At 44.5% G+C, this 17,597-nt stretch overlaps 1 protein-coding gene across 5 annotated transcripts in view; it reads right to left on the bottom strand.

The window, feature by feature from the left end:
- SPOP (speckle type BTB/POZ protein) overlaps positions 1-17,597 on the bottom strand; it is a 66,655-nt gene that overhangs the window by 3,665 nt on the left and 45,393 nt on the right. For 4 of the 5 annotated variants that reach the window (XM_045044124.1, XM_023244729.2, XM_045044122.1 and 1 more), the window contains exons 2-8: positions 16,883-17,027; positions 16,095-16,216; positions 14,006-14,157; positions 13,749-13,876; positions 6,757-6,934; positions 3,671-3,726; positions 3,078-3,200 (exon numbers count right to left, since the gene is read on the bottom strand). In XM_045044124.1, the coding sequence (XP_044900059.1) occupies positions 3,078-3,200; positions 3,671-3,726; positions 6,757-6,934; positions 13,749-13,876; positions 14,006-14,157; positions 16,095-16,216; positions 16,883-16,960 (837 nt within the window). In that variant the 5' untranslated portion in view covers positions 16,961-17,027. Of the gene's footprint in view, positions 1-3,077; positions 3,201-3,670; positions 3,727-6,756; positions 6,935-13,748; positions 13,877-14,005; positions 14,158-16,094; positions 16,217-16,500; positions 16,587-16,882; positions 17,028-17,597 lie in introns of those variants that run through there. The other variant, XM_019817719.3, reaches the window with a different exon arrangement.

The raw sequence follows: 17,597 nt of genomic DNA, 5'->3' as shown, positions 1-17,597 counted from the left end.
CAACGACACAACACTCCTTGAGGCCGAGTCGTGGCAGTCAGACCAAGACAATTTCATTTTTACGAATCCTGGGTGAGGCATATCTGTTGGCACTGTGATCTCCTGCAGCCAAAAGAGAGTTTCATTGGTTTTGGTGCAGCTTTAATTTTTTACATTTGAGTAATTGGAAAACAGTTTCCATGGAAAACAGGAATGACACTAGACAAGCAAGAAATGAGGTGGCCGTTTTTGTTTTAAAAGGCTGCAAAAGGTTGAGTAGATGGTTCAGTCTTTATACAGTGCTGCACAGAACATTCCTCTTACCCTTTCTCGATGCCTTCTTTTAAAAAGGACTTTTACCGTGAACAATTCTGATCCCTACTGCATAATTAGACAAAAGTAGCCATTCTTGTCCCTTAAGGGACAAAGTTTTTTTTTTTTTTTTTTTCTTAATTATGCTTCTGAAAAACCTGCCTAATGGTTGTACTTACCCAAGAGATCGAAATTGTGTCTCCCAGGCCTGGCCGACGTGTTTTGTTTTGTTTTTGGTCTAATTACACATGTCCCCAGGAGACTGGAAAGGCTCAGAAGAAGCTGTTTCAGCCTCTTGGGTAAATTCTAGATGTTTAGATCCTTCCATGAAGGATTTCTTATTCTGTTTTCCTGAAGCTCACAACAAGGTGCAAAGGTAAAAATATTTTAAAATAAGCTTGGAGCAGAGACTGTCTAATGGGAAATTCTGAATGGAATTTGAAAATGCACCTTCGCTTACTTCTCATTCACAAATTTAAAGCACTGCTGCGATTCAATTACTTTATCTTTTAAAACTGTAAGTTAACGGCACTGTACTGAAAATACCATCCACAGAAGGTCAATTCAGGCTGATCCCCGCGCTCCGTGCGCTCACAGGGGCTTCCCCGGTCGGCTCTCTGGCCGAGGAGCAGGAATGGACACCCCAGGAATGCCGCAGATGTCAGACCCTGGCTCTGAGAATATCCACCGCTGAGCCTTGGTATTTCCGTCTAAAAAGTGGGCCTTTTGATACTACTCGTCCTTACGGGAGCTAGAAGACGAGAGGGATAAACAATCTGGTGCGTGTAAACTTCACCGAAAATCAGAGGGCGGGTGAGGCACACTCATTATAAACTCATGTGTATAAAAAGCTGTGTCTTCTGCTTCCCCAGAGTTCACAGTGTGTATTTCTTATTGCCTCCACTGAAAGCAAGATTCCTGTGGTCAGAGCTGAGCTGGCTAGACTGGGAGGGCATGGCATGTTCACAGTGCTTAACTGTATTAATAAAATCTCGAAAGGTTGATAAGAAGGATACAGCTATTATTCAATCGTTTTCATCAGTAGCACCGATTGGGTTTACATGCCTCATCCTCTACAAACACTCCGAAGAGCTGATCAATAAAGATAAAGCTTCCACTGTAAAAACAAGTACTTCCTCTGTTCCCAAGGTGCAAAGCAAGGTGGAAGGAGACTATTCCTATGGGCCAATCCCGGGAAGGCTCTAGTGCCCTTCGGTCTGAGCCAGCTCTGCCCTCGGATGGGTGCTGCAGCACTGTGGCAGGAAGCGGCAGCACTTCCGGCAGGGAACCGTCCTCCTCACAGGGTCTACTGCTGGCCAGGTTTAAGGCCTTTTAAGGAAAACTTTCACAGGACGAAGAGCCACCCAACCCCCCAGCTTGTATTTCCTCAGACCACAGGGCCTTGGAGGACAGGTTACCGAGCTCTTTCTGATGTATCTACACAATGAAAGTCAGTCTCCCAAAGTGTGTTTTGGGGGCCACTAATCCCCACCGGGCCCTGAAGGAAAGGATTCCAGGGTTAACTAAATTAGAGAAATGCTATCATATTCTTTCAGATAACTCACAGCGCACATTAACATAGTAAAGATTCTGAGAAATCCTGCAGTGAGACAGCAACACACAAAAACCTCAATTTGACTTGTTTAAACTCAGTGCTTCATTAACATTCCCCTCCAACCTTATTTTGAGAATCACTGGCCTGTTTTGGTCATCACCTTATTTCCTTGATTCGAAGATCCGTATTTTAATTTTCACACTTTAATAATTCTCAAATTGAAGTGTATCTTACAATCGACACACACGTTTATTACAGTAGTATTTCTTTTTTCCCAAGGAGCGACCCATCATCTCGTAATTCCGAAGATGGTATATTTCAATAAATACCTAGGTAGAAGTTGAAAATGCCAACCACGACCCTGAGCAAAAGATTATTCTCTTGTTGACAAAGTTGCAAAGAAAGTTAAGGAACTCAGGGGAGGTAGGTGGGTGGAAGGATGAAACCGGTGACAGAGGTGAAAGAGTGTGCTTGTCATGATGGGCGCAGGATGACTTACGGGAGTGTTCAATTACGGGACTGTACACACGAAACTAATATAACACTGTATGTTAACTAACTGGAATTAAAAGGAAAATAAAATCACTCACTGTTTAGAAAAAAAAAGTTAACAAACTCCAGAACACTTCATAAATTATAAGGCCAAATCATAAATCCAAATGTTAGCGTTACCTAAAACTTCAGTATCACTGTGCTTATATGTAATCACAACAGTGAAGGGAAGAGAGGTAAACATCAGACTTATCCTTTTTTATAATCAGGGTGACCATGTAGTTTCCTTCATTCAAAGCAGGACACTTTGAAAGATAAAAAGGGTTCTACCAATAATTGTGTTGGCACCCACGTGTAACGCAGGACTGTCCTGGCCACACTCAGACACAAGTTCATCTGATGTACTATGTAACGCAGTCGCCCAGTGATGAAACTCAAAAGGTCACAAAAAACTCCTCCTCTTGTGGTTATTTTTCTTGTCCTTCCCTTTCTTTTCTTTTGAGAGAGACAGAGAGAGCGCGCGCGCGCACATGCGTGCATGTGCTGGGGAGGGGCAGAGGGAGAGAGAGAATCTTAAGCAGGCTCCGTCCAGGCCCAGAGCGGAGCCTGACGCACAGCTCAATCCCATGACCATGGCTCGATCTCATGGCCATGAGATCGTGACCTAAGCCAAAATCAAAAGTCGGGCCCTTAAGCGACTGAGCTACCAGGCGCCCCTATTTTTCTATTCTTATCTCACCTTGTCAGCAGCTGCCAGCAAATCATCAGCCATTTTGTCGAGGTTCGGAGCCTTCCCCGTGTAAATGAAGCACATCATTTCCTTAAAAACTTCAGGCTCCACATCATTGATTTCAACCCGATTCTATGCCAGAAAAACTAAAAATGAGAAACATTCCAACAGAACAAAACCCCCAAACAATTTTCATGACTTTAAGCTCCGGTGGGAGTAAGGCGTGTATCATCTGAAACCTAACACGAATGGGCAATCTCTCTCTGCCCTACTTCAGGAGAACAGCTTTTCCTCCTATCCTATGCACCACCTTTACCCTCTCAAATACAAGAGTTGTTTTTGGTTTTGTTTTGTTTTTTTTGGACTTTTTCTGAGTGGAAACACCTGTCTAAAACCCTCCCTCCAAACTGGATGATGTACGTGGGACACAGTGAGTTTGCTTTACTTAGAATGCTTCCGGACCACCTCTCCCTGCTCTGAGAAAGTGAGAATGCTACGCCATTTTAATAACACGACTGGAAAAATAAATCTGGTGTCAAATTAGGAAATCATCTGGATCTAGCCACCTAGCTACAAAGACATATCTTCATTCCGTCACATACCTTTTTGCTCTCCTCCATTTCATGTTCAAACATGGCACTAAAAACTGGAGAACGAGCTACAAAGTGAAAGGGGAACAGAGACAGATAAGGTTATCACACTGAAACCTCTTGGTTCTTCTGTTATGAAGAGACCACTCTGTTTCCTGTCCCATTGCTATAGGAAAGGGTCTTAGCCTCAAATTGTATCAGAATAATAAAATTCCTTTCTTCTTCTATTATACCAATAAGCAAATAATAATACATAAGGGGGAAAAAGAAACCAATACTTTCTTCTCTTTTTCTTTTTTCAATGTTTGTTTACTTGAGAGAGAGAGAGAAAGAGAGAGAGTGCACGATCACATGCATGCATGCAGAAGGGGCAGAGAGAGAGAATCCCAAGCAAGACTCACACTATCAGCGCAGAGCCTTACACAGGACTTGGTCACACGAACTGTGAGATCATGAACTGAGCCGGAATGCTCAACCAACTGAGCCACCCAGACACTCTTTTTTTTTTGCTTTTTAAAGATTTTATTTTTAACTAATTGCTACACCCAACATGGGGCTTGAACTTACAACACTGAGATCAAGAGTTATATGCTCTACTGACTGAGCCAACCGAGTGTCCTGAAATGACTTGCAAAATAATTTCTCATTAGCTCCATTCCAACCACTCATTTGAAGCAAATGACCTATGCTGGATGACAACGATCTCCTCTGGGTAGACGTGGGGATTCAAATGGAAGATCCTTCATGTTTTAATACCCGGATTTTTGCCTGAAACCATGACACCGACTTTCTCCAGTTCCAGGGATCACGCGGCAAGGAGGTCAAGAACAGGGCTCGAAGGCATCCATTAACCAGAAGAAGTGCATGCTTGTGGATGGCAGGTTGTCTGTTCCTTCAAGCCATGCACTCACATTAGAGATGATAATGCCCCAAAGAGGCAAAAACAATCTTACAACCACTTGTGGCCCTTCAAAACTCAACCCTTCCTGACAAAATCTTAATCTTCGGTATTTACTGTCTCCCGTTAGGAATCATTTGTTTTTTTTTTTTCCCCTTGGAGGACTGGGGATAATGAAAAAAGGTGAGAAACGGTGTTCGAGGCCATGCCCACTGTAGTCTAATGAACGTGGACAAACAAGTCCACTTAATTGCAACCATGAAAGTGATAAAAGGCCTAAAAAACTCAAAGTTTATCCTGTTGCCCAATAAATCAGAGGTTTTGGCGAAAGCTGAGACTACCAATCTCCACCTGAGAGGAGGACCAGACGGAATATGCAGTAGAACTCTGAGCTAACAGGTTACTTGAACGTTGGCCTACAGTTTCTGTCCACAAGAACTAATTTTGGATCTGTCATTTTCTAACCACATTATCTTGGGCAAACCACTCAACCCTCTGAGACTCAATATTTTAGTCTATTCCAAAGAGATATTCGTTCTCATTGCTTTTATTTCAGAAGGCTCATCAACTGTAAGGTACTAAAATACTTCACAGAAGTTGAAGATTAAAGGGTTGGTGCTTTTAGTAAAAAGGGAAGGGTCCGAGCAGCAACAGGCTTAGAGGGTCTTCGGTGGCTAGACAGAAACTGAGGCTATGCGAATAAATAAAATCACTTGGGGGGAAATAAGTAGAGGAAAAGAGAACTGAGGCGGACCCTTAGGGACACCAGTGTTGACAGGGATGCGTGAAGAAGAGGGAGGCCACATATCAGAAGTAGCCAGAGCACCAGGAGGAAAAACCAGGAGAAAGGAATCAAGTACTATATGAACTAAAGAATCCCTCAGATTTAGGAACTAGCAGGTCACAGAACTTTGGAAAACTGCTTTCGTGGCATGGAGGTGAACTGAGGATAAGTGGGAGGAAAGAAGTTGAGACAGTAAATGTGCTAACTCAAGAAGCTCAGCTCTATTTAAAGAGAGAGAGAGAGAGAGAGAATAAATGAATGAATAACTAGAAGGAGAAGCCCGAGCCTGTCTGCTTCCAGGCTGGGGGTAAACAGGCAATTGGAGAAAGAGAGACCCAGCAAGGGTATGACTGGCAGAGTGAGGCTTCTGAGAAGGCGGCCTGTGATATGAAACAGAAGTTGAAAAGATAGGCTGCTTTGGCCATAAGGAAGAACACCCCCCCACGGAGAGCGCAGGGAGAAGGCAGGTAAGGCGACAGACAAGAGCGGAGGAAGAAGGGCCTCAATATTCTCTCAGCAGCGGCAGCAGCGGCAGCGGCAAGCATCTCTTTTAGGAGCTGGAGATCGAAGGAGACCAGTAAACAGTCTGAAGTATCTATTGTTATGAAAAAGAAAGGGAGCGGTATATCTGCAGAAGAGCTCCTGACGGTGCCAAGAGCCTAGCCGAGCGTGGAGACGCTAACCTAAGAGTTAATGACTTCCTTTGGCAATACACGGTAACACCTAGTTGCGAGCAGGAACAGGAAGACGGCTGGATTGAGCCAGACTGAGGTTTTGCCAGGTGTGTGTTTTAGAATGATACTGCTGAGAGTCTTGGTAAGAAATTTGCTGCCTGAAAGTTCACGTGACTTCCTCTTATGGCTTATGGTCTGAACAGAAGTTTGTGGCTGACTGCTATGCCTTCGTGGGAGGTGAAGTCAGTGCTGCCTTATCAGGGGCTGTTCTGTGTCAGTCTTTCTGGTCTTAAGGACCAAGGGCCTCTTATGAGAGCAAGACCTGATCTTCCAAGTCATTCTCATTCTCCTATAACATAGTCTGTACTGCAGGGAGGGCTAACACTCCAGGGCTGGGGGACTTAGCCAGACGGTGGTTTGGTCCTGGGTCCAGAATCTTCTCCATTACGTCCTAAGTCCCTATCTAGGGGCTAACACCTGCTCTTTACCGGCATTTTGACATCTACCCTCTAGGTACAAAGGCATTCAATACACATCATCATCCACTGCTCGACAGTGGTGACCTAATATGGACAGTAGTCTTCTGGGTTATGACAACTCACGTCCCCACCATAAAAAAATACATCTAGTTGCAGTTTTTCTGCACCAGTTCGAAAAAGTGATGTTACTCAAAAGGTGATTATGCAGCCACGGTTTTTCTTTGTTTCACCAAAACTAAAGCTTCCCATGAATAAATACCAACCTGCCAAGATAGCTTTGTGAGCCTGGAACTCCTGGCCAGCAACGCACAGACAGCAGTCTGTGAACCGGGAGTTCTCCCACAGTCCTCCCAGCTCATCGGCCAGCCGGCACTCAGGGACCTTCACCATATTCATAGTGTTCTGGCCAGAAATGTTGACGGAATCTTGCACCACACTCACCTGTGAAAGACAAGGAAATCTAGTCCAAAGGTTCTGTTACCAGGAATTTTCTTCCCAGCAGGAAGAGAGATGACTTTTACCTCGATGCTGTAGTACATTCAGATACAAACGTTAGTCATGTTCTCTTGAAACCACCTCCACAAACGAAGGCTTTATCCTGTGGATCAAGTAATTTCCAATCTGCCGCGATCATACTTACTCTACACCATCCTAAGACGAGAAGCACAAAGCCCCACAAATCTCCTTCTCCTCCAACTGCTAATAAGCTCCACCTCCCCTGCCCTGAAAACCTGGGCAAAGCCACAGGGCAGCGGGGGGAAGGAGACACGGGGGAACGGGGACACTGACCTACACACGTATTAAACCTCACGTATTTACCTTGTTCTGCCTTAAGCAAAAGGTCAAATACAAGGAACTCCTACAGAAACTACCACTTAAAACTCTCTAGAAGCAAGAATCTGATAAGCCTGAAAGCACTTTATTTTAATGAGGTCTGGACCACGAAAATAAAATGCAGCCTCTATTGGGCCTGGTAAATAATTGGCGCTTCCTCACAGAGGTTAGTCTAATAAACAGAACTGGGCTTGGGAAGGTCCTCCCCAGCAGTGATAGCTGGGTGGGTAGCCCACACCATTTACACGCTTTTACTCGGTCCTTTGTGACGATGACATACAAGATGGCTGGCTCCAGCTAGACATGCACTTACTGCTCTGGAACAGAACGAGGGCCACAGATTGACGGAGGGATCCAACCTGCCACGACGACTTCAACAGCAGCGTGCTTTAAATTTTTTTTTTTTTTCAACGTTTCTTTATTTTTGGGACAGAGAGAGACAGAGCATGAACGGGGGAGGGGCAGAGAGAGAGGGAGACACAGAATCGGAAGCAGGCTCCAGGCTCCAAGCCATCAGCCCAGAGCCTGATGCGGGGCTGGAACTCACGGACCGCGAGATCGTGACCTGGCTGAAGTCGGACGCTCAACCGACTGCGCCACCCAGGCGCCCCAACAGCAGCGTGCTTTAACTAGCTGAATGAACTGTTCAGCCTACATAAAAACCCAAGTAACTTCCAAATGGGTCAGTGAAACGCAGATAAATCTGTTAGGATACCAAGTACAAGGATCTATACATCATACAGCATCCCAAAATAAACGGAAGCTACCAAACTGAGGGTAAGACCGAGCAGATCAGTCTTCTGCCTAACAACCACTGCTATGCCTCACCTCCATCGTATGGGGTTAGGAATGTTAATATAAAGCCGAATTCACAAACCTTGAGGATCGGCTCCTCACTCTTGCTACTGCTATGAGTTAGATGAGAAAGACAGCTCAAGGAACATCCTAAATGACCCAAGTTTCTCTCACCCTTCAAGATGCAAGTTACCCCTTAAATGCAGTCACAAACCCAGAGGTGAAATGAACGCCCCGTCCAGGTGACCCGTAGTCTCTTTTGCACAGGAGTGAGATATTTACTATCAGCTCAAGAAATTTAGTCATTTGTTTAAAACTAGCCATTGTGATCTCCAGCAATGAAGCAGCCAAGTTAATCAATTATGAATGTACTTAACGCTTGTAGCACATTTATCAGAGCCAGATTATAACGTTATTTTAATAGCTCAGGACCCAGCACAAACTACCCCACAGAGATTCTCTCTTGCCCTAAGACCTCTAGTTTGGTCTAGCCACTTTCTCATACTAACACCAAAAGTAGAAGTTTCCTGTTTCCAGTCATAGCCTGGAAATACGGATTTAAAAAAAAAAAAAAGAAAAAAAAAAAGAAAGGAAAAGACCAATTAAATCCGACTTCCTCATTGGGAAAGGCTGGAACGTCTTGGGATGGTCAATGAAGGGAACGGAGAACGCTTCTGGCAGTGGGCTCCTAAGCTTAAATTAAACCAGGTTGACAGGAGCCCAGAGTCATTCACACTTGATGGCGATTTACTAGCCTGGGTAAAATGAATTGGCGAGAGCTAAGCTGAATTCCGAGCTACGGTTACCGGCGGACCCTCTGCTGGTTGGTAATGAGGGAGGCCCAAAGACTATGACTTGTCTCGCTGGGGCCATTCCTCTCTCCAGACACAGACAGGAACACAGCAGGAAGGAGAATGTACCTTTACTGTCTGAGCCAGACTTGTGCTGTAGATATATGGATGCCTGGAGTCTCCAGAGCTCTGAATGTCTGGCACCTCTCACCAACATTAAATACGCTTAATTAAAAATAAATTTTAAATGGCATTCACAAATGAGTCTTCAGAGTCCAAACTTTCAACTCAGGAAGGGATTGTTTTCCTCTGCAAACGATGATGCTAAAATGAGACCATTTTGAGAAAAACTAAAGATTTTTTTTTTGTTGTTAATGCCTGTGAAGTCGACTATGGAGACTCATTCAGAATTGCAGCTGTGAAGATGACGTGACGGTGACATTTATGTCGTCTTAGAAATGACTGCATGAAAATGTCTCAGGAAGGCTGTATGCCCCTCTATGTTTCAAGTTGTAAACGGGCCTCACTTTTAAAGTCGATTCCTCTTCTTAGAGAAGAAAATTCCATAAAAGACTAAAGGCTGTGCCAATTCTTGTACATTTTATCTAAACATAAAAAGTCAAGGTGAGACCAATGGAAATGTATTTTGAAGCTTCTATATAATGATAACAATCAAGGAAACAATAGGCTGCCGCACAGAGATGGTCTGTAGCAGCAGCATTACTTCTAATCAAAAGACCGGCAACAATCTAGACACGCGCCAAGAAGAGCACGAATAAATAAACTGTTGCATATTCGTTCACACAGCACACTACTACAGAGCACTAAAAATGAAAGAACCCTAGTTATACCCGCCACATAAAGACATTTTAGACACACGATGCGAAGAAAGCAACGTGACCTACGTGACCTGCGTACGTTCTGACACCATTTTTATCAAGGGCACAAATAAGCAAACCTAAACAGGTCGCTGTTCAGGCACACAAATGAACAAGGGGATGATAACGTACAATTTGAAACAGATCATCCTCTGAGTGGGGATGAGGCCCAGGGGAGAGGGGAGAAGCACACAGGCCAGTTCCGAGTTACTGGTGATGCTGTTGGGTCGGGTATTAGGTTTACAACATTATGTTTATAACCTGTAATAACGTTACATATTAAATCATTTCCGTAGGTCAAGAGCACTCAATATTGGCGTTATCATACAGTTCAACCAGTATCTCCAGACCATCCACTAATAAGATGATAAAAAAGAAAAACAGACCCACATAATTTAAAATTTGGTCAAAATACATATTCCCGGGCCATGAGAGGATATTCTATGTTTGAGAAGGAAAGTGCTATTCTAAGACTCCACTAGGGTCTAGATAGTTCATATTTGGTATTTCATTCATATGGTGTTTCACATTTCAACTTTAATTGCAACATTACAGACAGACACCGGAATCTTCTACCTGTCAGAGGCACACACAGTGAGAGAGGGATATATGTATGCATTTTTATGGTTTATAGCTATCCGTTTTCAATATAAACAGAAGAATCAATAGAAGCTGAAACACTTCATGGAGATTTTACTGTGAACCAAATTATTAAAGGGAAAATTAAAAGCGTACAGCCTCCACGAGCCTTTCATCACCAAAGTAGACCGTCTCTGTTAAGAAAACGTGGTAGAGACCACGCTTCCTCGGCCGAACGGCATTCGGCTCCGCGTGGCGCCGCGTGGCGGAGAGGGGGGAACGTGCAGCTGCCACGGCCCGACACTAATTTGCTGTACAAGGTTAGGAAAAATTACCTGACCTCCCTAGGCACTGCTTCTCCCCCCAGTAACGCGAAATGAAGGTAAGAGAACTAATCCGGCTCCGAGGATTGTGATGAGAGACAATTCAGGGAATGCTTTGAAAATGCTTCCAAATGCGTTAACTAAGCCATAGCGACTTGCAAGAATCGTCCCATTTCCTTTTTTTTTTTTAATTTTTTTTTTTTCAATGTTTATTTATTTTTTGGGACAGAGAGAGACAGAGCATGAACGGGGGAGGAGCAGAGAGAGAGGGAGACACAGAATGGGAAACAGGCTCCAGGCTCTGAGCCATCAGCCCAGAGCCTGACGTGGGGCTCGAACTCACGGACCGCGAGATTGTGACCTGGCTGAAGTCGGACGCTTAACCGACTGCGCCACCCAGGCGCCCCAAATCGTCCCATTTCCTAATAGACAAGAACGTCACTGAGAGGTGAACCCAGTGTGGCGCATTATACACGAGACTGCTCGTTCAGCGATCTAGTTTCATTTAAATGTTCATTAACCGCTGAAATAAAGCCCAAAGACAAACGTGATTCTCAGCCTTTCACCTCAGGATTCCCTCGTGTGGCCTCTAGGAACAGCCAAAAGAATCCACGGAACAGCCGTACTTTTGTTACCAAGATGCAATAAGCTCGTTTATAAATAATCCACCGACCGATAGGAGGGAAGTACCCAGGCCAAAGGCTGAGTGACGAACGGAGCGGTGGAAGACTCATAACCTACATCTGTATGTGGACATCGACTGCATAAAAGCCTCTGAATAATAAAAAAAATACTAACTAAACCAATGATACATAAAATAAAAATATGAACCAAATACCGGTTTAGAAATAATCCACTGACAAAAGGGAGCGACAGGTCAAAAGGATAGAGTGTGCAGCAAAGAATGATGTAGCTTTGAAAAGCACTAAGAACTCAGATGAGCTGCAGACATTTTTAAAACCCACACATCCAACACACCCCCCCCACGCAACCGTCTTGCAATGCTGAATGCTACTAAGTCCGCGGAGAGCCTGGGAACAGAAACGAGTCTCACTAGGCACAAGCCCAAGTATGAGAAGCAACACTCAGCACCTGTGGCCAACAGAGAAGTGTGAGCGGAACAGATGGCACACCTGGTTCGATGGGAAGAAACCGATGGCATCAGCAGAACTCAGCAGACGTTTCCCTGTTCAACATCTCCTCATTTCCAAAGTGTCATCTCACTTCCCTTCGAAGTCAGTAAGACAAATCTAAACTTAACCACAGGATTTCTCCTAAGAGAATTTCATATGGGGAAGTGAAGGGAGAGAATTTCATATGGGGAAGCAAAGCCTTGGACTTAACCACAGGGTTAAGAGACTGCCAAGCGAGGGCAGGCCAATCGGTTTCCAAATCGAGAATGGCGATACAGGGGTTGGAGTAGCTGGAAGGGATTTGGGGGGATGGGCTGGAAGGGGGAGCAAAGCAGAAGAGGCTGGACCGACTGTGGACTGGAAAATGTGGCAATAAAGGTTGAGGCTTTGCCTAGAACACCAGAGGCGATATTTAGAGATTTCTCTTCTTTCAGAGAACAGTTCAAAGACTGGCTTTCGTTTCCAAAAGAAAATAGAATTTTCCACTATTTTAAAATCTTTCTGAAATATAGGTCTCTAAGAGAGGTAAGACTAAATTGATGGTCTTAACGTTTCATAACATCAAAGCTCATACAAAACCACCTAATTGTTCTCATTTTTTCACCAGGGCAACTGAGCACGATCTGTAAATAATAGGACTTACACAGAATACAAATTTCAAGTTCACAGACAAAAACAACTGCAACATTTTATGTATTTACAGAGAGGCCGTCACTCTAGTATTTCCTTCTTTTACTTAGCAATGAGAAAGGAGAGGAGGTAGCTATTACGCGACTATTTATGTATTTGGTGCAGTCCTTTAATAAACTATGCGTCCAAAGTTTTCTAGTCCCCAGCAACTACTCTGCAGAAACACTCCACGAGCTGTGACCGGGGAGAGAAGCTGGCGACTGCTGGCCAGGCCTCTTCCACAAAAGGGCAGGATTCCGAAGGGACACCCTGCCCCACTGCGCAGGTGGTGATAAGCCTTTGGACCTGTCGTTAACTCACGGTGTGAACCTACCATTATGACAGAGCACACTGGCAGTCGGGGAACTTGCCTGCACCCTCCCCGTGAAAACACAGTGGTCACTCTCAAGTGGTGCCGCTCAGCAAGTGGTTCTTGACCATACAACGCATAGGGAACACAAAGATCCCATCCGACTGGAGGCTTCATTCGTTTGTGACTCTGAGTTTGTGAGGACCTTAAATACACTGATAATGGCATGAAATGACTGACTAGTATATGCTTATTAAAGAAACCACTTTCTACCTCACTCTCACTTTGGGATTTTTACTTCAAGGCTTCTCCTGTAAACCCGGAAAGGCTCCTGGGTCACTGGTGAGAGAAGGACCCTCCTGGCTGACTACACGGAACTCGCCTAGCCAACCACGAGTTAGAGAGCTATACCTACCCTTCACCCTGGAAAAAATGGTTCTCACCTTCCTAATTTCACAACCACTCCAGCAAGACAAAGTGATATACCCAACTCCTGGCAAGAGTCATCCAGTAGAGCAGAAAAGGAAAGTGACTTGGAGTCAAACACAAGTAGCCTTCCCACTTAAGAAGTCGGCAAGGGTAACGGGACAAGTATATATATTGAGTTGCTGGCCCTTCTCCTCGGCTTGCAGCACCGGCCCTTCCAAATTCTATCTGCAAACACCCGCAATGAAAAAGCCAGAATCCTGACCCAAGCAAGTCAAAAGTCACTCCTACCAAGATGGTGCACCATCTTTGTTTTTAAGAACGGCAACGAGCAGAAAGCTGAGGTGCCCAACAAGCCCGAAATCACGACAGTGTCAATCACAGAAGTAACGCTTGGGTTGCGCCACACCACTTGGGGATTTTTCTCACTCTCCATCCCTGAAACGACATGATGAAGCCTACCGATTCCCGGCAGGTCTGGGGATTGCTTGTCTCACCGTGGGGTACAAGGACTCACCTCACAGAAAAGGGTAAGCTTGTCATCAGGGAGAAGCCCGTTGGCCTCATCCAAGAGAAAATCTCTACGGATGAATTTTTTGAATCCCCAGTCTTTGCCTTGCACAAACCTATATGCCCGTTGACTCTCTGGAGTAGGAAAAAAAAAAAAAAGTCATATTTAGGGTTACTCAGAACACAGATCAAATCTACAATTTGTCTGTGTATGCAGTTGCTTGATGTGAAAATAAAGAGTTGCATGAAGAGCAGAACATTTACCCATAGCTTTGGTTTCTTCTCCCTTGGCATTCAGGATGGAGAATTTGAATTTTGCCCGAACTTCACTCTTTGGACAGCTGACCAGTAACAGGTAAAGTGACAGGTAATCTTTGCTTTCTTCATCTAGCCCTTTTGGGTTTACTCGCAAACACCTGCCCAAAACAGACAGGGAAAAAAATATAGGTCAAAAGCATCCGTGTTTGTAGGTTTTGTGACGTGACAGGAGATACAAAACATCTATTTCTTGAGAGAAGAAGATGTTAAGAGAACCAATCCAGGCCCCATAGCGGGGGATTCTGATTCAGCAGAGGACTACTTTGGGAACCACTGTTTGGGAGCAACCTGAGTCACCTTCTAAGGAGTAAACAATAAAAATAGAAGGGCATTCTAGAATCTGACACCACATCCCTTACATCTCTGCCTCTTTCCTCATAATCTCCCAAATCACTCTTTTCTCCCGTGAAAACATTTGAAAACTGAGCCTACTTCCACTCTGTTCTAATCTTCAGTCTCAGGAAAGGCTGCCCCTTCTTTGGTCGGGACTATAGCGAAGCCATGAAAAACACAACGTTGTTGAGCCCTTTAATATCACCTTTGGAGAGAAAAAGCATTGCAAAGAAATGTGTGAACAGCACATAATCTTTTACGGACATTTTATCAATCTGGCAATAATATTCTAAGACTGAAATAAAGAAGGCAGTATGGAGGAAGCACAGACAAAAGCAAACTCCCATTCCACAGGATAGAGTTCCAAGCTAGGCTTCCAAAGAGAGTCAGAGATGACAATCTGTTGCCACTGAATCAAAACAAATTTCAGGCAGAATTTAATAGGTTCGACTGAGTTAAGTTGTAAATGTCATTAGTTGATCTGCATGTGGTTCACACTGCTCCTACCACATACAATCCACAGGCCAGATGTATCCTTAGGCCCTGCCAGTGTTATGGCACCTCTCTCAAACAGGTGGCCCAATGCAGTGCCTCTCTAGGGTGTGCATATGCCGTATACATCACTGTATGTTGTGCTCAAGATGCAAATTTAAACACAACGCCTAAGAATAAAGCGTTCTCTCAGTATCACCTAGTAATACACTGCTTGATGTACACAGCCAACAAACAATGCATGGACGGAGAGTTGTTTAACTCTTCGCTGGGTTATCAGAGATCAAAACTGGTGGCTCACACACGTGTTCCGGTCTTTGCAGCGAGCATATGGTTGTATCCTTAGCTGCCGGCTCCTCAAGGGGACACGTGATTTGGATGGGGCTGACCTCCACGCTCCGATCATATTCCTCTTGCCACAAAGATTAATTGAGGGAACACAAACCTAAACCAGTCAGTGGATGTCTGACGTATTCTTGGCCACACAGTTAATTCAAAGAAAGTTCAAAGACTTTTGTCGAATGGCAGGTGTTACACCCGTGGCCACTGCCACTCATCCTTCAGCCACAAGGGTGAAGCCAGACTTCAGATGTTCAGTAAGTGTGGACAGCAGAGAGAGATGGGGTCCTTAAAGTCACCGCTGGGCTGCTGGGTCCAACTACCTTCCAAACCATCCTACACCCCGGGCATTCTGATGTAATGTAAGATGTAAGCAAATACATCTCCTTTATTGTTAAAAGCAGGCAATTTAAAACTTGAGATTTTTTTGCACTAACATCTGAATTTCTTGCTTTTCTCGAATCAGAAAATATGTCAACGGTCGGCCCTTACTCCCACGTAGCTACAGACAGCTGGAGCTGAGCGGCCACCACCCCTTTCAGAAGGACGCTCACTCATCTGCCAAGGGGTCAACGCTCATACCGTATCGTGTATGAGTATCATTTACAACACTGGCCCTCCTTATTCATTTATATTACCCTACAGCCATTTGAGTTTGCTGGTCCCCGACACAGTCATTGAACTGATTCAACAAATGTACAGTGAACACCTATCATGGGCCAGGCACTGTTCTAGGCGCCGGGGAACACGTTAGGAACAAAACAAAGTCTCCACCTTCAAGGATCTTACATCCTAGCTAGGCTGTGTCGTAAAACCAAGAAAATGGGCAACTTTCAGAAAAATTTTTACAGCTAGATATGTTCTTCCTCACCATTTCAGTTTATCATTGGCTCCTGATGAAAAGGTTGAACTTTTAATGACTTCACCCATTTCCTCCCGGCAAAAGCTAAAGTTATTGATGGTCCACATGTAGGAGAATTTCACTACCTTGATCTGTTGACAGAAAACCAAGAAGCGATTAAATAGGAAGGAGGCAACCTAAAACACAGGCTGAAGATCAAACAATCATTTCCCCTCCCTCCCTCTGCATGATTCCCATAGGAAGATAGCCCTGTCTGGCCAGCATGGAGGCTCAGCTTTTTCTGTCCCTCACCCACATCTTAAGAAATCTCACAGTGACCAACTGCTTTCATGACATTTCTCCACTTCTGAGAAACACTGGGTGGAAAGTGAGAAAAACATGGACAGGGGTGGGAAAGCAGATAATAAAGCCGTACCTAAAATGAGCCTTTGCTCAGAGCAGCGTTTGACAATTGAGATGTTGATGCCACTGCCTGGGGTTGCAAATCTCAAACCTGGTTTCCTGTGAGTTGCCCAAAGAGGAACACATTTCCATCAAGGTGGATAGAAGTGGATCTAGTTTCAAAGATTCCCCCCCACCCCTCTTTCAAGCTCCAGTGAAAAACACTGGCCTAGGACATGGAGATGCCATGAGGAAAACCAAGGAATGGAAAGCTGACAAGTACTTTTTCTATCTGCTATTTGACAGTTATGTCCTAGAGAAAGCAGGAAACCCAGTGAAGAAAAGAAACCTTATTCTTTTCATGCACCAAAATCCTCCCAAGGTACAAGATTTACAGGGTGAAAACATGAACCTACCTGTGTGTAGCACCAGCTTTCAGCTACGGGGCCACTCGACATTTCTGCCGGAGGTGGAGGACTTGGAACCCTTGACATCGCCAGTTTGAAGGTTAAACGAGATCTCCAAAGTCAGGGGACAAAGATTTCTGTTACTCTCTTCACCCTGGTTGACCCAAGAAGCATGAGGATTTTATTAGATTAATGGCATACTCTCCTATTTCCGTTTGACCTTGCAGACTGGAAACTTTGTCTCCTGCCTGGAATGCTCTACCTTATCATTCAAATGGCTCCTTGGCATTCAATGCTAACCTCAGAGAAGATCACCTAATCTCAAGCAGCCTACTAGTCACGATTCCGTCACTCTATTTTAATCTTCTGCCCAATCCCTAATATTATCTTACAAATGAATTTACTCAAAGGGCACAGAAAATACATTCATGAAAAGGCAGCCAAAGAGCAGCCAGCACAGTGACCACCACATACAACTTTGCCACTGGCTCCTTCCCCAGAGGGCAAAACTACCGCATTCCTAAAAGACAATGACCTTGTTACCACTCTAACTACTACCGCACCTTCTACAGTTCAGTGCAAACTTATTAAGGGTAGTCTTCCGTTCTTCACCTCATTGCTAGCTGCTCTCTCAAAGGGCAACATTTACTTTCTTGGATGTGTTCCTTTCTCTGCAGCAGCAGCAGAGAGCTCACATACATACTCCGTCAGTACCCAATTTTCC

Source organism: Felis catus, chromosome E1 (assembly GCF_018350175.1).
Source record: "Felis catus isolate Fca126 chromosome E1, F.catus_Fca126_mat1.0, whole genome shotgun sequence".
NCBI lineage: Eukaryota > Metazoa > Chordata > Mammalia > Carnivora > Felidae > Felis > Felis catus.
This window is presented reverse-complemented; position numbering and strand designations above follow the sequence as displayed.